This window comes from Chiloscyllium plagiosum, unplaced genomic scaffold (genome assembly GCF_037043375.1).
Source record: "Chiloscyllium plagiosum isolate Xiang-an unplaced genomic scaffold, Cpla_swu_hap1 HiC_scaffold_6, whole genome shotgun sequence".
Classification (NCBI taxonomy): Eukaryota; Metazoa; Chordata; class Chondrichthyes; order Orectolobiformes; family Hemiscylliidae; genus Chiloscyllium; species Chiloscyllium plagiosum.
Window position 1 is genome coordinate 109,083,356 of NW_028270144.1, and position 23,255 is coordinate 109,106,610.

A 23,255-nucleotide genomic window follows, 5' to 3' on the forward strand; every position below is an offset into this window, starting at 1 on the left:
AAAGCAGAAAATGTTGAATATGTTTGCGACACCCAATGCTCTCAGTACTTCACATGTTTAATCACTGGATTCTAATGAAGGGTAAAAGCATTAGTCTGCAATAGGATTTTCAGATGTTGATAGATCTCCTGAACATTTCCAATATTTTCTTTCATTTTTAAACCTTATGGGATGGTGAATCACCTCTGTGTAGCATAGTTGCTTAGATGCTGTATCAGTAATTCCCATTGCACAAATCGTTCCAGACTTAATCTGTAAAGGGCTGAAAATGTGTTGCTGGAAAAGCGCAGCAGGTCAGGCAGCATCCAAGGAACAGGAGAATCGACGTTTCGGGCATAAGCCCTTCTTCAGGAAGGGCATAATCTGTAAAGGGTAAAGGCAGAGTCAACCACATGGATTTTGGGTGCACAGCAATACTCACAATATCCTAAGGTTCACTGGTCTGACCAGTGACTTGTATAGATTTGGCATGACAACCTTAATTTTATACTCCATTTCCTTTGAAATAAAGGCCAATTATTCCATTTGCCTTCCTCATTACTGCTGAACCTGTATGCTTGCTTTTAGGATTTATGCATGAAGGCTGCTTGCAAAATGCTGCTGTTTGTTATTTTGTGTCGAAGTTGCTGCAATTGGACTGCAAAACTATTGCGACTAATGATTCTTGTTGGATCAATGAATCCAGAAATATTTACAGTATATTTCAATGACTTGAATGGTGAAAATCACTCTTGTCTGATCTCTGTACTTTCTCTGCCCTGTAACAATATATTCTGCACTTTATTCTGCAACCTGATGCATTTTGTAAGATACAATTTGCTTGAAGGTCGCAAAATAACACTTCACTATATCTTTGTACCTGTGGCAACAATAAATCAAATCCCATGGATATACTTTAGCCAGGTTTGCAGACAAAACGTTGGTGGGAAGGTAAGTGGTGAAGATGGTAGACTATAGAAGGCTGTAGATAGTTTAAGCAATTAGGTGAAAACTTAGCAGATGGAATGTAATGTGGGAAGATGTGAGGTTATACACTTTAGCTGGAAGAAAGAAGAGCTGAATAATATTTAAATGGAGAAAGATTGCAGAGAGCTACAATAATCAGATTTGGTAAAGTCATGTTAAAACTATAAGATAGATAAGGAAGAATTTCTTCTTTAATGTAGTGAATTTGTGGAATTCTTTATCGCAGACAGCTGTGAAGGCTGAGAGACAGATTTTTAATCCAGGAAATTGGGGGTTATGGGAGAAAAGGCAGGAACTGGAGTTGAGGATTGTCAGATCAGCCATGACCTCATCGATTAGAGGAGCAGACTTGATTGGCTGAATGGCCTGCTTCTCACCCAGGTCTCATCGTTTTCATTATTCCGTCAATTATGTTCTTAAGCTAAAGAAAAAGCTGCAGCTCCAAGCATAATATCAATGAAAACTCTGAAAGACACTTTGGGGGGAGTTGACAATCCAACGTTTGCTCCCAAGTTCTCAATTCCAGCTTAGTACTAAAGTAGCAAGTACACCAACTGGAAAGGAGAGAACCTGATTAAGATCTTTCCCTGAGCAACACGTATTTTGCAAGTACTAGCAGAGAATTGTTAGAGATTTGCTTTAAAATGAATCTGCCCGATTAGTTTTCGTTTGTAAGATGGCTTGGGTAGTGCAAAACAATGAAATTGTTGCACTGACATGAGTTTTCTTAAAATCCCAGTTTTTTTTCACGTTTTTTGATATTTACACTGTATTTTATCTGGGTTAGGTTTGGAGACACATCTTTACAAGAAGTAATTAATGCCGAGAGTTTGGGCCGTCTGAACTCCTACTATGAGCAGTTTAAGGAGGTTTTGCCTGATGATTGTAAGTATGTGTAGATATGAATTGTAATACTCTTTATTGTATTGTGACTCACTGATTAAGAGAAGGAAGATTATTGAGAAAATAACTTGCTCTATAGTCCATGCTGAAAGGTTACTGAAACTTGAAAGAAGCCTAGTTCAATTCATATATTTGTTTGTGAATTTGAAAACAACAATATTTTTCTGTCTCAAGTCTCGAAAGAAAATTGCAGATTGGAATAAGTAAAGGTTATGAAATATTGAGTCCTGTATTTGAAATTAAATAAGCTGTACATGAATTTGCTTTGTTACAATTCTGAAATTCATCTTTAGAGGCTTGAAACAGAAAATGTGTTGCTTTCAAATTCTCACGCATTTGAATTGAATCAGGCTTATTTCAAGATTCAGCAGCCTTTGAGAATCATCTGTCCTGTCCTACAGTCAGCTTGGCAGCCTCATGCTCTCTCCACTTTATCACCTCTTAACACTACATTGCCCCCTCCCCGCCACTGGTCTCTCTGCACCACCCTGACTTTGCAGTCACTTTGTGTTCTCACCCCCCATTTCTTGCTACCCACTTTTCGCAAAGCACCCATTCTTCTACACATCCCTCCCCCCACCGCTATCACCATCACCCCCCTTCCCAGTCTGGTCTTGTGTCAGAGAGGAAGCAGTTCCTGGTATGGCCGGATATTGGGGTACTCGCTGAACGTAAATGAATTTCATGAAATCATCCAATGGTTTAAAAAATTTTAGTTGATTTAAGTTTAAATCTAATCCCACAGTAAGACATTATCATATAACTTCACTTTTTAGTGAGTTTGGTGTGCATCCTATGGATTTATAAAACTTACATTACTGAAAACTTATTAGTTTAATCTAATAATGATTTCCACTTTTGAAAATATCCTGCACCACAGTACTTCCATAACTTATACTTTGTCTACACGTTCTACTTCAAGGTAGCTCGTACATTTTTTTACAAGCTGAAACTATAGCTTATTTGTTAGGTATACTACAAACAAAAGACTTCTATCAAGAAAGGACTGATGTAAGTTGAAGTGTACATTTTTATATTACACATTGCTGAGGTCACAAACCTATCTAGTGCTAGCTAGTTTGATGAATGTGAATGTACAGCATGAACAACCTGTAGATGGTGTAAAACACATTCCACAAATAATAGCATCAGTGCTTCCTGCTTTTATTCTGTTTATATCTGCATAAAAATATTTTCTATAGGTTTACCTCGATCCCGGAGTCAGACGTGTCTGCCTGAACTATTGAGATTTCTTGGCCAAAATGTTCATGCAAGAAAGAATAAGAATGTAGACATCCTTTGGCAAGCCGCTGAGGTAAGCTGTTTTATTTGCAAGTTTAATACTGGAATTTTAAATTTCACTGGATTGGTTACAATTGATCAACATTTTAAAATAAGTTGTAAAGCTAAAAATATTAGATGTAAACCTGCATTTGATCTGGATTTACATTAGTTATGGATTTTATTATCTCAGCACACTTCATTGTTGATGCCAAATGGTTGCTTGACTGTTCAGTATGAATACAAACACATGCAATCCATCAGACAGGTAACTGATTGTGATGTAACTTTGGGGAAACGTGTGAAATGAATTGAAAATTGAGATTCTGTAACGAGTCATGTTTGAAAGTAATCTTTATAATGCTGCTGAGTAATTTGTTTTCCTGGATACACACGCTGACATTAATAGTCTAAGGCTGACCATGAATCCATTCTTGATTGTTGGAAAAACTCAACTGAGTCAAACAGTCAGGGCAAGCAGGGATAAGGTAGGACTAATAAATTAAACTGTATTTATTTCAGTGCAAGGGGCCTAACAGGGAAGGCAGATGAACTCAGGGCATGGTTAGGAACATGGGACCGGAATATCATAGCAATTACAGAAACATGGCTCAGGGATGGGCAGGACTGGCAGCTTAATGTTCCAGGATACAAATGCTACAGGAAGGATAGAAAGGGAGGCAAGAGAGGAGGGGGAGTGGCATTTTTGATGAGGGATAGCATTATAGAAATACATCCAGGGAAGTTATTTGGGTGGAACTGAGAAATAAGAAAGGGATGATCACCTTATTGGGATTGTATTATAGACCCCCTAATAGTCAGAGGGAAATTGAGAAACAAACTTGTAAGGAGATCTCAGCTATCTGTAAGAATAATAGGGTGGCTATGGTAGGGGATTTTAACTTTCCAAACATAGACTGGGACTGCCACAGTGTTAAAGGTTTAGATGGAGAGGAATTTCTTAAGTGTGTACAAGACAATTTTCTGATTCTATATGAGGATGTACCTACAAAAGAGAGTGCAAAACTTGACCTACTCTTGGGAAATAAGGCAGGGCAGGTGACAAGTGTCAGTGGGGGAGCACTTTGAGGCCAGCGACCATAATTCTATTAGATTTAAAATAGTGATGGAAACGATTAGACCAGATCTAAAAGTTGAAGTTCTAAATTGGAGAAAGGCCAATTTTGACGGTATTAGGCAAGAACTTTCAAAAGCTGTTTAAAAAGGGTGGTAAGGACAAGCCAGGGAACTATAGACCAGTGAGCCTGACCTCGGTGGTGGGAAAATTGTTGGAGGGAATCCTGACAGACAGGATGTTACATGTATTTGGAAAGGCAAGGACTGATTAGGGATAGTCTACATGGCTTTGTGCATGGGAAATCATGTCTCACAAACTTGATTTGAGCTTTTTGAAGAAGTAACAAAGCGGATTGATGAGGGCAGAGCTGTGGATGTGATCTATATGGTCTTCAGTAAGGCATTCAACAAGGTTCCCCAAGGGAGACTGATTAGCAAGGTTAGATCTCATGGAATACAGGGAGAACTAGCCATTTGGATACAGAACTGGCTCAAAGTCAGAAGACGAGGGTGGTGGTGGAGGGTTGTTTTTCAGACTGGAGGCTTGTGACCAGTGGAGTGCCACAAGTATCGGTGCAGGATCCTCTGCTTTTTGTCATTTTACATAAATAATTTGGATGCGAGCTTAAGAGGTACAGTTAGTAAGTTTGCAGATGACACCAAAATCAGAGGTGTAGTGGACAGTGAAGATGGTTACCTCAGATTACAACAGGATCTTGACCAGATGGGCCAATGGGCTGAGAAGTGGCAGATGGAGTTTAATTCAGATAAATGTGAGGTGCAACATTTTGGGGGAAAGCGAATCTTAGCAGGACATATCCACTTAATGGTAAGGTCCTAGGGAGTGTTGCTAAACAAAGAGACCTTGGAGTGCAGGTTCATAGCTCCTTGAAAGGATGAGGTTTCTAAATTCTTGGAAGAGCAGGGTCGGATTAGAACAAGTCAACATGGATTTAGTAAGGGGAGGTCGTGCCTGACAAACCTGTTGGAATTCTTTGAAGAGGTGACAAGTAGGTTAGACCAGGGAAACCCAGTGGATGTGATCTATCTGGACTTCCAAAAGGCTTTTGATAAGGTGCCACACGGGAGGCTGCTGAGCAAGGTGAGGGCCCATGGTGTTGGAGGTGACCTACTGGTATGGATTGAGGATTGGCTGTCTGACAGAAAGCAGAGAGCTGGGATAAAAGGTTCTTTTTCGGAATGGCAGCCGGTGACGAGCGGTGTCCTGCAGGGTTCAGTGTTGGGGCCGCAGCTGTTCACGTTATATATTAATGATCTGGATGAAGGGACTGGGGGCATTCTAGCGAAGTTTGCTGATGATACGAAGTTAGGTGGACAGGCAGGTAGTACTGAGGAAGTGGGGAGGCTGCAGAGGATCCAGACAGTTTGGGAGAGTGGTCCAGGAATGGCTGATGGAATTCAATGTGAGCAAATGCGAGGTCTTGCACTTTGGAAAAAAGAATACAAGCATGGGCTACTTTCTAAATGGTGAAAATTCATAAAGCCAAAGTACAAAGGGATCTGGGAGTGCTAGTTGAGGATTCTCTAAAGGTAAACATGTAGGTTGAGTCAGTGATTAAGAAAGTGAATGCAATGTTGTCATTTATCTCGAGGGTTGGAGTATAAAAGCACCGTTGTGCTACTGAGACTTTATAAAGCTCTGGTTAGGCCCCATTTGGAGTACTGTGTCCAGTTATGGTCCCCACACCTCAGTAAGGACATACTGGCACTGGAGCGTGTCCAGCAGAGATTCACACGGATGATCCCTGGATTGGTAGGTCTAACATATGAGGAACGGCTGAGGATCCTGGGATTGTATTCATTGGAGTTTAGAAGATTAAGGGGAGATTTAATAGAAACTTACAAGATAATACATGGCTTGGAAAGGGTGGATGCTAGGAAATTGTTTCCGTTAGGCGAGGAGACTAGGACCCGTGGACACAGCCTTAGAATTAGAGGGGGTAAATTCAGAACAGAAATGCGGAGACATTTCTTCAGCCAGAGAGTGGTGAGCCTGTGGAATTCATTGCCGCAGAGTGCAGTGGAGGCTGGGACGCTAAATGTCTTCAAGGCAGAGATTGATAAATTCTTGATGTCATAAGGAATTAAGGGCTACGGGGAGAATGCGGGTAAGTGGAGTTCAAATGCCCATCAGCCATGATTGAATGGTGGAGTGGCCTCGATGGGCCAAATGGCCTTAGTTCCACTCCTATGTCTTATGGTCTTAAAGTGGAGTCACAGGGAGATAGGATAGTGAAGGTGTTTGGTATGCTTTCTTTTATTAGTCAGAGTACTGAGTACAGGAGTTGGGAGGTCATGTTGCGGCTGTACAGGACATTGGTTAGGCCACTGTTGGAATATTGCGTGCAATTCTGGTCTCCTTCCTATCGGAAAGATGTTGTGAAACTTGAACGGGTTCAGAAAAGATTTACAAGGATGTTGCAAGGCTTGGAAGATTTGAGCTAATAAGGAGAGGCTGAACAGGCTGGGGCTGTTTTCCCTGGAGCGTTGGAGGCTGATGGGTGACCTTAGAGGTTTACAAAATTGTGAGGGGCATGGATAGGGTAAATAGGCAAAGTCTTTTCGCTGGGGTCGGGTAGTCCAGAACTAGAGGGTTAGAGGGGAAAGATATAAAAGAGACCTAAGGGGCAACTTTTTCACACAGGGTGGTACGGGTGTGGAATGAGCTGCCAGAGGATGTGGTGGAGGCTGGTACAATTGCAACATTTAAGAGGCATTTGGATTCCTATATGATTAGGAAGGGTTTGGAGGGATATGGGCTGGGTGCTGGCAGGTAGGACTAGATTGGGTTGGGATATCTGGTCAGTATGGACGGGTTGGACCGAAGGGTCTGTTTCCATGCTGTACATCGCTATGACACTCTGATTCACTAATGTCCTATAAGTCAAGAAACTGCCATCCTTACCTTATCTGAACAAGATGTAACTCCTTCAATGTGGTTGACTCTTAACTGCTCTCTGGGGTGGACACTAAATCCTGGCCTTGCCAGCTATGACCTCATGCCATGAATGAGGTTCTGGATGTAAGTTTGCTCGCTGAGCTGCAAGTTCGTTTTCAGATGTTTCATCCTTACACTCGGTAACATCAGTGAGCCTCTGGTGTTAGTGACCCGCTTTCTATATGTGGTTAGGTTTCCTTGGGTTGGTGATGTCATTTCCTGTAGTGATGTCATATCCTGTTCTTTTTCGAACCAGAACTCTGTCAACAAACACATTGACTTGGACCCATTGATCGCCCGCTGAGAAAAAGAGCAGGAAATGATGTCACCACAGTTGGTGGAACATTGCCTTGAATTAGAGTCAAAAAAGAAAGCTTGTTGAGGCTTGAAAAACCACAAGCTCCCTGACATGACCGAGCTGATATCCAACTCAGTGGAGGAATTTAGTAAAGCTATTGATTTGCAAACTGTGTGGAAAGCACCGTGGTGCTGATACAATAGTGTGAACTCAAGCATGAGAAACTGGCACTTCAGCATCTGTGCAAACATCCTTGACTCATTCTGGGATACAGCCTCCAATGAAGTATGATGTGCATGTTGTGAGCTTGTGCTAAAATAAGGGCAGCAATCAAAGCATTTAACTGCTGAACATTACTCTTGTCAGACTGCAGTTATTGGCAGAATGTATCTATACCACATTCCAGTGTGGCTTCAGAACCAGAGGATCTGCAATTGACATGAGCTTCTCAAGTCTGGCAGCTGTAAGAAAAGTGCTGGGAACAATGGAGACCCTATATATTGCCGTGATTAGTTTCAATTGGATTTCGACCATGGTCTGGTTAAGCTCCTGGAGAAAACTTGCTGTCTACAGCAGTTGCTCATTGTGATCTTCTCTTTCCTTTATAACATGATGGATAAGGTCAGAATCAGATCTTTTTGAGATGTGCAGAGAGCTCAAATAGGATTGTGCTTTTGGCTCTGACATTTTTTGCTCTGTCTTTGTTGCTGTCATATGCCTCGAGGACATCTGCAGAGGGGAATCACTTGCATAACAAAATTGATGAAGAATTGTTCAGCTTTGCTCACCAAGAGTATGCCAATTCCTCATCTCTGATTTGCATTTTGACAATCCCATGCTAACATGCTGTGCTGATAAATGTCTGCAGAGATAATTGAAAAGCATATTCATGCCTGGTTTGACCAGCAGCATCAGAAAGATAGACATTTTGTCTAGGAAGTTGCTAATCTATCATATGTAAGCATTGGCAATGTTATTTTGTATACTTTATCAGCAAGTGTGTGAAGGACAGCATACCGAGGAAGGCAATCCAGGTATTCCCCAACAGGAAACCCTGGATGAATCAGGACATACAGAACCTGTTAAAAACCAGGTGTGAGGCCTTCAGATCAGAAGACCTACTCAAATATAAGCAATCCAAGTATGATCTTCACAGAGCCATTAAGACAGCCAAGGACCAATATCGATCCAAACTGGAGACCCAGACAGACACCCACAACTATGGCAAGGACTAAATGACATCACCGGTTCTAAAACGAGACAGTGCAAGATAGCAGACGATGACGCATGCTTCCCAGATTGTCTCAACACCTTCTATGCTCGCTTTGAGCAAAATTTCTGCAGAGAGGTAACACCTATTCTGACAAGTCTTGATAAACCTATCTCAGCATTCACTGCATCAGAGGTCAGATCAGTTTTCCTTCGTGTGAATCCAAGGAAAGTGATATGACCAGACTGAGTACCAGGCCGTGCACTCAGAGCATGCGCAGATCAACTGGCAGATATCTTCTCTGACATCTTCAATCTCTCTGCAGCAGGCCATTGTCCCTGCCTGTTTCAAGAGGGCCAACATCATCCCTGTGCTTAAGGCTCATGCAGCATGTCTGAATGACTACTGTCCAGTGCCCTAACGTCGGTGGTCATGAAGTGCTTTGAAAGGCTGGTCATGGCATTGATCAACTCCAACCTCCCCACTACTCTTGACCCACTCCAATGTGCCTATCATACCAACAGATCCATGTCCGATGTCATATCACTTAGAACATAGAACAATACAGCGCAGTACAGGCCCTTTGGCCCTCGATGTTGCGCCGATCCAAGCCCACCTAACCTATACTAACCCACTATCCTCCATATACCTATCCAATGCCCGCTTAAATGCCCATAAAGAGGGAGAGTCCACCACTGCTACTGGCAGGGCATTCCATGAACTTACGACTCGCTGAGTGAAGAACCTACCCCTAACTTCAGTCCTATATCTACCCCCCCTTAATTTAAAGCTATGCCCCCTTGTAATACCCGACTCCATACGCGGGAAAAGGTTCACACTGTCAACCCTATCTAACCCCCTAATCATCTTGTACACCTCAATCAAGTCACCCTTAAACCTTCTTTTCTCTAATGAAAACAGCCCCAAGTGTCTCAGTCTTTCCTCATACGATCTTCCTTCCATACCAGGCAACATCCTGGTAAACCTCCTCTGCACCCATTCCAGTGCCTCCACATCCTTCCTATAGTATGGCGACCAAAACTGCACACAATATTCCAGATGCGGCCGCACCAGAGTCTTATACAACTGCATCATGACCTCAGGACTCCGGAACTCAATTCCTCTACCAATAAAAGCCAGTACGCCATATGCCTTCCTCACCGCACTATTTACCTGGGTGGCAACTTTCAGAGATCTGTGTACATGGACACCAAGATCCCTCTGCTCATCCACACTACCAAGTATCCGACCATTAGCCCAGTACCCCATCTTTTTGTTATTCTTCCCAAAGTGAATCACCTCACACTTAGCTACATTGAATTCCATTTGCCACCTTTCTGCCCAGCTCTGCAGCTTCTCTATATCCTGCTGTAACCTGCCACATCCTTCCTCACTGTCAACAACTCCTCCGACTTTCGTATCATCCGCAAACTTGCTCACCCAACCTTCTAACCCCTCTTCCAGGTCATTTATAAAAATGACAAACAGCAATGGTCCCAAAACAGATCCTTGCGGAACACCGCTAGTGACGGCACTCCATGAAGAAACTTTGCCATCAACACTACCCTCTGTCTTCTTCCATCCAGCCAATTCCTAATCCAAACCTCCAACTCACCCTCAATGCCATATCTCTGTATTTTCTGCAGTAGCCTACCATGGGGAACCTTATCAAACGCCTTACTAAAATCCATATATACCACATCTACCGCTTTCCCCTCATCAACCTGTGCCTTTTCAAAGAATTCAACAAGGTTTGTGAGGCACGACCTGCCCTTCACAAAACCATGCTGACTATCCTTGATCACATTATTCCTATCCAGATGTGCATAAATCCTATCCCTTACAATTCTCTCTAAGACTTTGCCCACAACAGAAGTGAGACTCACCGGCCTATAGTTACTAGGGTTATCCCTACTCCCCTTTTTGAACAAGGGAACCATATTTGCTATCCTCCAGTCTTCTGGCACTACTCCTGTAGACAAAGAGGACATAAAAATCAAGGCCAATGGCTCTGCAATCTCCTCCCTTGCTTCCCAGAGAATCCTAGGATAAATGCCATCAGGCCCAGAGGACTTATCTATTTTCACCTTTTCCAGGATTTCCAACACCTCTTCTCTACATACCTCAAAGCCATCCATAATACCTCAAAGCCATCCACTTGCCCTTCACTCTTCCCTAGAACATTTTTGACATCAAGAACAGTTACGTAAGAATCCTACTCATTAACTACAGTTCAGCCTTCAACACTATTATTCCCATGAGACTGATTACTAAATTTAGTAATCTCAGACTAAGCCCTACTCTCTGCAACTGGATTCTCAGTTTCCTGACCCACAGGCCACAATCATTGAAGACTGGGGACAATATTTCATCCTCACTAACACTCAACACTGGAGCCCCCCAGGGGTATGTACTCAACCCACTACTGTACTCATTGTATACCCATCATTGCGTTGCCAAATACCAGACTAATGCTATTTACAAGTTCACTGATGACACCACCATAGTCAGTCGAATCTCAGATGGCGATGAAACAGACTACAGATGGAAGGTGGAAGACCTGGAAAAATGGTGCACTGAGAACAACCTCGCCCTCAATGTGGCAAAACCAAGGAACTCATTGACTATTGGCAGGATGTTACTCATGCCCCCTACACATTAACAGCACAGAGTTGGAACAAGTGGAGAGTGTCAAGCTCCTGCAAGTGGTCATTAATAACAAGCTTTCTTCGACTTTTGTGGAGGCACTGGTTACAACAACCCAACAACGTCTCCTCTTCCTCAGGCAGCTAAGGAAATTTGGCATGATGGCTAATACTATTGCCAACTTTTATAGGTGCACCATCGAGAGCATTCTGTCTGGATGTATCGCTACCTGGTATGGCAGCTGTACCATTCAAGATCGGAAACAGTTAGAGTGTGGAGAACTCTGCCTGGACAATCACAAAGGCTAACCTCCCAACTGTGGAATCTACCTACCAGGCTCGCTGTCAAGGAAAAGCCGCCAGTATTCTCAAAGATCTATCCCACCCTGGCAGTGTTTTTCTACAACCTCTACCATCGAGGAGAAGGTACAACACACGCACCAGCCAGTTTCGAAACAACAGTTTCTGCCCTACTGTTATGAGAATACTGAATGGACTCTAAAACTCTTTCGCCTGTACCTGTGTTTTTGTTTTTGCAGCTGTTTCAGTAAATTCAGTTCAGTAAACCTAGACTCTACAATCCCTAGCTCAGTTATCACTTAAAATCAGCATCTGCATCTTAAAATCTGCAGCTGTTAAATCCAGGCTAAGTATGAGTGTGGAAACACAGCAACCTGATTTGAGAATACTGAACTGCAAGTTGCCAAGCCTGAACCCTCAGTGCGCACTCTTAGTGGTGAGACCTAGATAACAAGTTTCCACCTTTGCTGTCTCAGGCGTACCTCAGCATTTCTTGACGGAACTAGGTAACAAATTCAAGCCCCGAAACTATTAATTCCATCAGCATGATGCCACTGCGTACATCATTGGTTTAGTAATGGATGAATGACTACTGGATACACATGGATCTTCTGGTGAATTGACTATTGGGTCATGCCTCCTTAATCATCTATTCCTCCGATTATAAGGACACCTATGAACGAGATATCGAAATGACTAATATTGACACTTCCAACTGGAAGGTAGTCACCAACAGGCTGTGACCTGTGGAAGGCTGAATTTCTGGAAGGCCACTGGAAGAGAGAAGCAGAAACCAAAAGCTCATGTATCTGAGAAGATGACCTAGAGAAACAGGAGTCAATGAATTTGCATCTTCTAACCCCACTGTTTTTCTCTGCAGCAAATGTGGCATATTACATTGATGCCCTGAGATCACAATATGATGCTTAACACTGGAAGGCTGTTTCATAATACAACGAGTATGAACACATGGAGTTATTTCTGGAGCATGTAATAATGTGCAACTTCTTGTTTTCATACTGTAAATGATTCTCTTTTAACATCCATTTAGCCATCAGACCCCTCGATTGACTATTCACCTTTGGTATGTCATAGTCAGAGTCATGGAGTCATACAGCATGGAAGCAGTCCACGCCAAACATATTCCCAAACTAAACTAGTCCCACCTGCCTGTTCCTGGCCCATACCCCTCCAAACCTTTCCTGTTCATGTACTTACCCAAATATTTTCTAAACATGGATGTACCTGCATCCACCACCTCCCCAACAAGCCCACTCCAATCGCGAACCATCCTCTGCACAAAACACTTGCCCCTTGTGCCTTCTTTTAAATCTCTCTCCAGGAAATCAGGCGCGAGATCTTGGCCCAGGTTTAACCCTACCCGCTGCCTGGGCACACAGTGCCTGCTGGTGCCCAGGGCTCTGACCTTCACCCCAAGAGACAGAAGAAATCCCTCCCCATCTCTGCCTTCGATGGGTGACCCCTTACTTTTAGATGACGTTCCCTCTGCTCCTACACCCTCCCACACACAAGGGGGAAACGCCCTCTCCACATCTTCCCCCTGTCGGTCTCCCCCTGCCTCCACCGACAATCTTCAAGAAGGTCACCTCCCATTCTTTTAAATGTATATTTGAAAGTTTCTGAATCTTGTTGCATTCCTATTTAACTTCAGAAATAATCCTCATTTTGGAAATTAGGTAAAAAGAATTGAGCCACTTTTCATGTACAATCTTGTTTTTCATTTTCTGTTGTTAGATTTGTCGTAGATTGAATGGGGTTCGATTTACAAGCTGTAAAAGTGCCAAGGACCGAACAGCTATGTCAATCACTTTGGAACAGTGCCTGATCTTGCAGCATGAGCATGGAATGGCACCTCAAGTTTTCACACAGGCCCTGGATTGTATGAGGAGGTGAGCTTTCATTTATTAACAAGCCATTCAAAAATGCTTGCAGAACTGATTGCAGAAAGATGCAAACTGCAGAAAAGTACATATCCAATAATACTAAGGATTGTAAATTGGGTGCAGTGAATAGCATTGGGAAATGGGATACAGTGAAATTGTCAACTATGTTTATCGTAATAAGATGAACTAATCCAAATGTTTGAGCAGCAAAAACATATATCACCGAAGAATATTTATATAGTTGGAGGGAAACTTGAGGGAAAAGGATTTACATGTATTTAGAAAGGCAAGGATTGATTAGGAATAGTCAGCATGGCTTTGTGTGTGGAGAAATCATGTCTCACGAACTTGATTGAGTTTTTTTGAAGAAGTAACAAAAGAGGATTGATGAGGCAGAGCGGTGGACATGATCTACATGGACTTCAGTAAGGCGTTCAACCATGATTCCCCATGGGAGACTGGTTAGCAAGGTTAGATCACGTGGAATACAGGGAGAGCTAGCCATTTGGATACAGAACTGGCTCGAAGGTAGCGGATGGTGGAGGAGGGTTCCCTTTCAGACTGGAGGCCTGTGATCAGTGGTATGCCACAAGGATCAGTGCTGGGTCCACTACTTTTTGTCATTAATATAAATGATTTGGATGTGAACATATGAGGTATAGTTAGGAAGTTTTCAGTTAACACCAAAATTGGAGGTGTAGTGGACAGCGAAGGAGGTTGCCTCACATTACAATGGGATCTTGATCAGATGGGCCAGTGGGCTGAGGAGTGGCAGATGGCATTTAATTTAGATAAATGCGAAGTACTGCATTTTGGGAAAGCAAATCTTAGCAGGACTTATACACTTAATGGTAAGGTCCTAGAGAGTGTTGCTGAACAAAGAGACCTTGGACTGCAGGTTGATAGCTCCTTGAAAGTGGAGTCGCAGGTAGATAGAATAATGAAGAAGGCGTTTGGTATGCTTTCCTTTATTGGTCAGAGTGTTGAGTACAGGAGTTGGGAGCTCATGTTGCCTTTATACAGTACACTGGTTAGGCCACTGTTGGAATATTGTGTGCAGTTCTGGTCTCCTTCCTGTCAGAAGGATATTGTGAAACTTGAAAGGGTTCAGAAAAGATTTACAAGGCTTTTGCCAGGATTGGAAGAGGCTGAACAGGCTGGGGCTGTTTTCCCTAGAGCATTGAAGGCTGAAGGATGACATTATACAGGTTTGTAAAATCATGAGGGGCATGGATAGGATAGACCAGGTCTATTCCCTGGGGTGGGGAAGTCCAGAACTAGAGTACATGGGTTTGGGGTGAGTCGGGAAAGATATAAAAGGGACCTAAGGGGGAATTTTTTCACGCAGAGGGTAGTGCATGTATGGAATGAGCTGCCAGAGGAAGTGATGGAGACTGGTACAATTACAGCATTTAAAAACATCTGGATGGGTATATGAATAAGAAGGGTTTAGAGGCATATGGGCCAACTGCTGGTAAATGGGACTAGATTAGGTTAGGATATCTGGTCAGCATGGGCAAGTTGGACCGAAGGGTCAGTTTCTGTGCTGTACATCTCTGTGACTATTAGAAAGGGGCTGGGGTGACTCAAAAACTAAAGGTGCTGGAGTAACTCCAAAACGTTTTGACCTTTGGATACATTTGCTGCTTATCTGTCCACTCCGTCTGTAGAGGCAATGGCCTAATGGTATTATCGCTCGACTAGTAATCTATCAGTGCCAGTAATGATCTGGGGGCCTAGGTTTGAAATCTGCTATGGTGTTGGTGGAATTTGGATTCAGTTTAAAAATCTGAAATTAAGAGTCTAATGAAGACCATGTGATGACCAATGTCAGAAAAACCCATCTGGTTCACTAATGTCCTTGAGGGAGGGAAACTGCCATCTGGCCTACGTGTGATTCCAGATCCACAGCAATGTGATTCTTAGCCGTCCTTAGGGCAATCAGCAACGGAATAAGTGCTGGCCTAGCCAGCGATGCACATCCTGTGAATAAATTCTTTTCAAAATTGTACTCTATTGCTTTTCCAACATTGCAATAGTGTCCACAAGGTGCATGGATTTCCCAGAGGCTATCTGAGTATTCTCTGTCCCCACCCATTCTGTGTCTGCCTGCCAGTCCTACTTCATCCCCAAAAAAACATGCCTGTACATGCTGTCTGCTGTAGGACTTGTTAGGATGTGACCATGTTTTAAAAAATTCTCAAGGTCAGGTTCGTAGGAGAGTAGTCTGACACAGAACAAACGACCAAGAGGCGAGTCTGCTAGAATATGGGCATTTTATTCCCCGCAGCGTCGCCACAACCAACGGGTCTGGCTTATACTCACTCTACATGTTACCGGAACTGGGAGCCGTCAGTTCTCGTAGAGCGGTTGCCAACAACCCACGCTCGGCGGTTAAACGTAACCCCGGAGCAGACTCACCGAACTGGAGACTTTTCCAGCTGATATACTCTTTTCCAGATATAAACATTCATGTGAACAGCAGAGCAAGGCTAAAAAACACATTCCATTCTGGTTACATACAGATAAGAAGATTCACACGGGGAGGTGTGTAATAAGATTCACACGGGACTAAGCAACACCTCCATTCCGGTTAGATTCACACATGTATTGGGACATAATTTTTAACCGTTTCACCACATTCCACTGCTTGGCCCAATACATGTGTTACATTATGATTCACACATGTATTGGGACATAATTTTACACCACATTCCACTGCTTGGCCCAATACATGTGTTACATTATGCTTAATTCAGTTCAATTCGTTTCAGTTAATTTCAGTTCAGTCAATTCAGTGTAGTTCAATTCAGCTCAGTTCAGGTCTGTTCAGTTCAATTCAATTGTGTTCAATTCAGTTCCGTCCATTTCAATTCAATTTAGCTCAGTTCCATTTTGTTCCGTTCAATTTGATTCACTTCAGTTCCACTCAGTTCAGTTCAGTTCAATCCCATTCAATTCTGTTAACTCCGCTTCAGCTTTTTGGACATGCCCACATCCTCCGCTGTACCCCAGGCAAGGGGTTCTTCGGCAGGACTGGGATCCTCTCTCAAACAAACTGCCACGTACATGCCCACATTCATGCCATCCCGGGACGGTCGGGACCTCCACAGTTTGTTCTTCTGGTTTCTTAGTCTTTTTCCAAAACATTGTTCTGTATCAAAATCTCTCCTCAATTGCGATTGACCCTGCTCGACTACGCCAAATGTTTTAAAAAATTCTCAAGGTCAGGTTCGTAGGAGAGTAGTCTGACACAGAACAAACGACCAAGAGGCGAGTCTGTTAGAATATGGGCATTTTATTCCCCGCAGCGTCGCCACAACCAACGGGTCTGGCTTATACTCACTCTACATGTTACCGGAACTGGGAGCCGTCAGTTCTCGTAGAGCGGTTGCCAACAACCCACGCTCGGCGGTTAAACGTAACCCCGGAGCAGACTCACCGAACTGGAGACTTTTCCAGCTGATATACTCTTTTCCAGATATAAACATTCATGTGAACAGCAGAGCAAGGCTAAAAAACACATTCCATTCTGGTTACATACAGATAAGAAGATTCACACGGGGAGGTGTGTAATAAGATTCACACGGGACTAAGCAACACCTCCATTCCGGTTAGATTCACACATGTATTGGGACATAATTTTTAACCGTTTCACCACAGACCATCCACCTCATTTTGGAGAACATGTCTTGCTTCTCTTCAAACTACTTCCTGCCACACAGGATGGATTTTTTTTAAAGACCTGAAGTGTGCCAACAATAGGACTGCAGGTCAGCTTTGAGGCAACTTCTCCAAACGAAACTGCATTTCTGCCAAAGAAATACAATTTTTAAATGAGTTTAATCTCAATGTGTGATTAAGTGCTGACGTCAAGATGCACTTCATACAAATGGTAGTGAAAGTCTGGAACTCAGTCCCTCAGAAAGCTGTTAAGTTTAGGTCAGTTGAATTGAACAATTTTTTTGTTGAATCAGAATCAATGCTGGCAGAGTGTTGAAGGGCTGAATGAACACCATTGTTCCTACAGTAATGAAGAGCCTTCAGGTCTTAAATTTCAGTAAACTGCACTAACAGTTGACACGGTTAAACTATCTATATCTTAGAGTAGATGCAGTCATCTCAAATATCTCAGCAATTTCACAGCAACCCAGGAGCTGATTCATTTGTATTTAGTCTTGCAAAAATAATGCTCCTGGTAAAATATGTGGGTATGCTCCGATTAGTAATATGTTGCACCTATAACACATTCGAAACCAACTTCAGATGGCACTGAAGAATATCTGAAATTGCTGCATTAATTTATTTTTAGCTTGTCCGAGCAAGAAAGCAGTTTTAAGGCTGGGAAAATAGTAATCTTCACCTAATTAAGACCATAAGACATAGGAGTGGAAGTAAGGCCATTCGGCCCATCGAGTCCACTCCGCCATTCAATCATGGCTGATGGGCATTTCAACTCCACTTACCCGCATTCTCTCCATAGCCCTTAATTCCTTGTGACATCAAGAATTTATCAATTTCTGCCTTGAAGACATTTAGCGTCCCAGCCTCCACTGCACTCTGCGGCAATGAATTCCACAGGCCCACCACTCTCTGGCTGAAGAAATGTCTCCATATTTCTGTTCTGAATTTACCCCCTCTAATTCTAAGGCTGTGTCCACAGGTCCTAGTCTCCTCGCCTAACGGAAACAATTTCCTAGCGTCCACCCTCTCCAAGCCATGTATTATCTTGTAAGTTTCTATTAGATCTCCCCTTAATCTTCTAAACTCCAATGAATACAATCCCAGGATCCTCAGTCGTTCCTCATATGTTAGACCTACTATTCCAGGGATCATCCATGTGAATCTCCGCTGGACACGCTCCAGTGCCAGTATGTCCTTCCTGAGGTGTGGGGACCAAAACTGGACACAGTACTTCAAATGGGGCCTAACCAGAGCTTTATAAAGTCTCAGTAGCACAACAGTGCTTTTATATTCCAACCCTCTTGAGATAATTGACAAAATTGATAAAATTGAGTTAATGTTAATGTTTGGAAAACAGCCATTGACCATGACCGTTCAGAGTATCCTTTGTTTCTGTGCGTCAAAGCCTGTTGGATTTTGCTATTTAACATGACTAACCAGGCCTAGTATTGTGCAAAATAATGAGGGTGTTGGAAATCTGAAAAGAGGAAACAATGCTGAAGGTTTGTGAAGGTTTGTAGCTCAGGTTGAGGTTTAGGGTGTAGCTTTGCTCGCTGAACTGTCGGTTTGATATCCAGACGTTTCATCACCTGGCGAGGTAACATCAGTGGCGACCTCCAAACGAAGCGAGGCTGTTGTCTCCTGCTTTCTATTTATATGTTTGTCCTGGATGGGGGGTTCCTGGGGTTTGTGGTGATGTCATTTCCTGTTCGTTTTCTGAGGGGTTGATAGATGGTATCTAGATCTGTGTTTATTTATGGCGCTGTGATTGGAGTGCCAGGCCTCTAGGAATTTTCTGGCATGTCTTTGCTTAGCCTGTCCCAGGATAAATGTGTTGTCCCAGTCGAACTGGTGGTTTTTTTCATCCGTGTGTAGGGCTACGAGGAAGAGAGGGTCATGTCTTTTTGTGGCTAGCAGATGTATCCTGGTGGCTAACTTTCTTCCTGTTTGTCCTATGTAGTGTTTGTGGCAGTCCTTGCATGGAAGATGACATTTTGTCCATGGGTTGTACTGGGTCTTTTAAGTTTATTAGTTTTTGTTTGAGAGTGTTGGTGGGTTTGTGTGCTACTAGAATTCCGAGGGGTCTTAATAGTCTGGCTGTCATTTCTGAAACTTCTTTGATGTATGTAAAGGTGGTTAGAGTTTCTGGCTGTGTTTGGTCTGTTTGTCGTGGTTTGTTCTTGAGGAATCTGCGGACTGTATTTTTTTGAGTATCCGTTCTTCTCAAATACATTGTATAGGTGGTTCTCCTCTGATTTCCGAAGTTCGTCTGTGTTGCAGTGTGTGGTGGCTCGTTGGAATAGTGTTCTGATACTTCGTTTGTGTGTGTTGGGATGGCTGCTGGTGTAGTTAAGTATTTGGTCAGCGTTTGTCGGTTTTCTGTATACGCAGGCTTGTAGTTCTCCGTTGTCCTTTCTTTCAACTGTGACGTCCAGGAATGTGAGTTTGTTGTCGGTTTCTTCCTCCTTGGTGAACTTTATTGATGTTAAGTGTCTCTTCTATCTTGTTTCGTTTTGTGATGACAAAGGTGTCATCTACGTAGCGGACCCAGATTTTTGGTTTGATTGGTGATAGGGCTGTTTGTCCTAGTCTTGCATTACCGCTTCTGCTATGAATCCTGATAGTGGAGAACCCATGGGTGTGCCGTTGGTTTGTTTGTAGAGTATGTTGTTGAAGGTGAAGTGGGTGGTGAGGCACAGGTCCACTAGCTTCATGATGTTTTCGTTGGACCCAAAAATCTGGGTCTGCTACGTAGGTGACACCTTTGTCATCACAAAACGAAACAAGATAGAAGAGACATCTAACATCATCAACAACACCCTCACAGACATAAAGAAAGGTCAACGGAGAACTACAAACCTGCGTATACAGAAAACCGACAAACACTGACCAAATACTTAACTACACCAGCAGCCATCCCAACACACACAAACGAAGCTGTATCAGAACACTATTCCAATGAGCCGCCACACACTGCAACACAGACGAACTTCGGAAAACAGAGAAGAACCACCTATACAATGTATTCGAGAAGAATGGATACTCAAAAAATACAGTCCGCAGATTCCTCAAGAACAAACCACGACAAGCAGACCAAACACAGCCAGAAACCCTAACCACCTTACCAGACATCAAAGAAGTTTCAGAAATGACAGCCAGACTACTAAGACCCCTCGGAATCCTAGTAGCACACAAACCCACCACCACTCTCAAACAAAAACTAATAAACTTAAAAGACCCAGTACAACCCATTGACAAAACCAACGTCATCTACAAAATTCCATGCAAGGACTGCCACAAACACTACGTAGGACAAACAGGAAGAAAGTTAGCCACCAGGATACACGAACACCAGCTGGCCACAAAAAGACACAACCCCCTCTCCCTCGTAGCCCTACACACGGATGAAAAAAAACACCAATTCGACTGGGACAACACATCTATCCTGGGACAGGCTAAGCAAAGACATGCCAGAGAATTCCTAGAGGCCTGGCACTCCAACCACAGCGCCATAAACAAACACACAGATCTGGATACCATCTATCAACCCCTCAGAAAACGAACAGGAAATGACATCACCACAAACCCCAGGAACCCCCATCCAGGACAAACATATAAATAGAAAGCAGGAGACAACCGCTTCACTTCACTTGGAGGTCGCCACTGATGATGTTACCTCACCAGATAATGAAACGTCTGGATATCAAACCTACAGCTGAGCGAGCGAAACTACACTCTAAATGCTGAAGAAACTCTCATCTGGCAACATCTGTGGAGGGGGAAACAACACTAACATTTCAAGTTCAAAGGCTCCTCTTCAGAACTGATTACACAACTACTGTACATGATCAGTCAATGGCAATCTGTAATGGACTAGGCCAGACCACTCAAAACATACTTAAGCAGGCAGCCCAGACCACATCTTTGCTACTTGTTTTGGTAAGTGTACAGTGAAAATTACCCAGAGTAAGTTAGCTAGGTTGACTACCTGGTTTTAAAACAGATAAAAATTTATTCACCAAATTATGGAATGAAATACAAAGAACAGAATAACCCTAGAACTCAGTCTATCCAAACTAGACTAAATTAAGCTGTTTGGAAAATATACAACAGTCCCAATAAACAAACCCCTTAAACACAGTAAAAATGGAATAGAGGCTCACAGGTCGAGATTAGAAGTGCAGAAGGAGAGAAAGAGAGAGCGAGGTTTCCAGCCTCCTTCCATACATCCTCTGCTGCCACTGATTAAAAACCAGAATCCAGCTTCCAGGTCTGACCACTCCCCTTTCATTATACAGGTTACTTATAAAACCTAAAAACTTTGGCCTAAAGTCTCTTCTGTTATGTATAAACAAAAAGGCCTCCTTTTAGTCTGTGTACCACTTCAGCCGATTCAGAGCGTGGGCTGTTTTATGGCCCATCTGAGAAAAATTAGGACACGGTATCCTTGAGAAAAGGAACAGCTTTTTTTATTTAAAAAAAAAAGGGCCAGTTTTGTGATAGATCAAAATCTGTTGAGTATCCAAAGCAGCCTCTCAACACAGACATTGATCCATCAGGTATCTTGTGTGGATATGAAGCTAGGTATCATGCTGGGACAATTGCATTTGGGACTACAGAGACTCAATCAAACAGGTGTAGAAGAAAAACCATGAAATTTGCATAAATGTGAGAATTCATATTTAATTCATTGCCCCCAATGTCCTCAAAAGGTTTTATTCTTTCTGAACCTGCCACTGGGGCTGGAGTGCTGCTTCCTCAGCCAACTGTGGAGCTATTGAAGTAAACTGTTCACCAGCTTGTTTTCCCAAACTTTCTAAGACTAACCTTCCCGCTGAGGTGTTGATTTTGGAGTTAGTGGAGGTGCAGGAGGAAGTCTTGCTGATGCTTCCTCTGATGTACACTCAGCCTCAGAAACCTAGGAGGTTGCTTCTGCTGGAGCTGGCTTTTCTCCAGAGCTCTTTGACATTTTAGAGGTACCTGCAATATTTGAGAGAAAGAGAGAGAGAGACCCTCATAGTCAGTGGTTATAAGTGGTATCCAGTGAATGAGACTGACAGTGGGGTTACAGTGAGAGTTGCAGTGAAATGAAAAATGGTACCTACTCAGTTGGCAGGACGTAGATGTTTCGGTTGCCCTACAGGAGCAGTCCCAATCTTCTGTAACAGATAAGATACGTCAGCCCAAAGCAGGGGACGATCCTATACTATGCTCCCCTCCCCTATCTCTGCACTTTCTGCCCTAGTTTTTAAAACATCATTCACGGAACGTGGGCATTGCTGGTCTGGCCAGTATTTATTGCCCATCCTTAGTTGCCCTCAATAGGGTGGTTGTGGCCTGCCGCCTTGAACTGTATACTTTATTTGACGTAGGTAGACCCATAATGCCATTAGCGAAGGCATTCCATAATTCTGTTATCTGGAATATAAGAAAGGGCAGATTCTGGTACAGTGAATGTGGGTGGTATGGCTATCAATGTTGGTATGGATGGTTATGAGATGTCCTAGGTGAGTGACTGGGCTGCACAGAGGCTGTGTAGGATTAATGTTGTGTGTGATGAGGATGTGAGAGCGAGTCACAAGCAGTGATGATCCTGGCAGAGCATGAATTTTGATGGAGTTTGGGTGCATTAACAGAGAGCAAAGTGTGACGTTGACCCTGGCAAAGCAAGCTGTTAAGATGGCACCAACTCAGATGGCTACCTCAGAACGGGCTGTCAGATTTGGAATCCTTTTGCTGGCTGAACAGGAACTGGGATGGCACAGTGGCTCTGGTTAGCACTGCTGCCTCACAGTGCCAGGGACCTGGGTTCGATTCCAGCCTCAGGCGACTGTCTGTGTGGAGTTTGCACATTCTCCCCCTGTGTCCATGTGTTTCCTCCAGGTGTTCCGGTTTCCCCTGACAGTCCAAAGATGTGCAGGTTAGGTGAATTGGCCATGCTAAATTGCCCATTGTGTTCAAGGATGTGTAGATTAGGTGCATTAGTCAGAGGTAAATGTAGAGTAATGGGGAATGGGTTTGGGTGGGA

At 43.2% G+C, this 23,255-nt stretch overlaps 1 protein-coding gene and 1 long non-coding RNA gene across 19 annotated transcripts in view; one reads left to right on the forward strand and one right to left on the reverse strand.

Annotated features, from left to right (window-relative positions):
• Positions 1–23,255, forward strand: part of LOC122550870 (inositol polyphosphate-4-phosphatase type I A) — a 208,463-nt gene that overhangs the window by 175,697 nt on the left and 9,511 nt on the right. For all 18 annotated transcript variants that reach the window (XM_043692246.2, XM_087988345.1, XM_043692245.2 and 15 more), the window contains 3 exons: positions 1,754–1,851; positions 3,072–3,184; positions 13,395–13,549. In XM_043692246.2, the coding sequence (XP_043548181.1) occupies positions 1,754–1,851; positions 3,072–3,184; positions 13,395–13,549 (366 nt within the window). The remainder of the gene's footprint in view (positions 1–1,753; positions 1,852–3,071; positions 3,185–13,394; positions 13,550–23,255) is intronic.
• Positions 40–7,343, reverse strand: LOC148149837 (uncharacterized). The gene is made up of 2 exons (XR_015757479.1): positions 7,154–7,343; positions 40–363 (listed from the first exon to the last, which is right to left on the reverse strand). It is a non-coding gene; the product is annotated as an uncharacterized LOC148149837 (long non-coding RNA).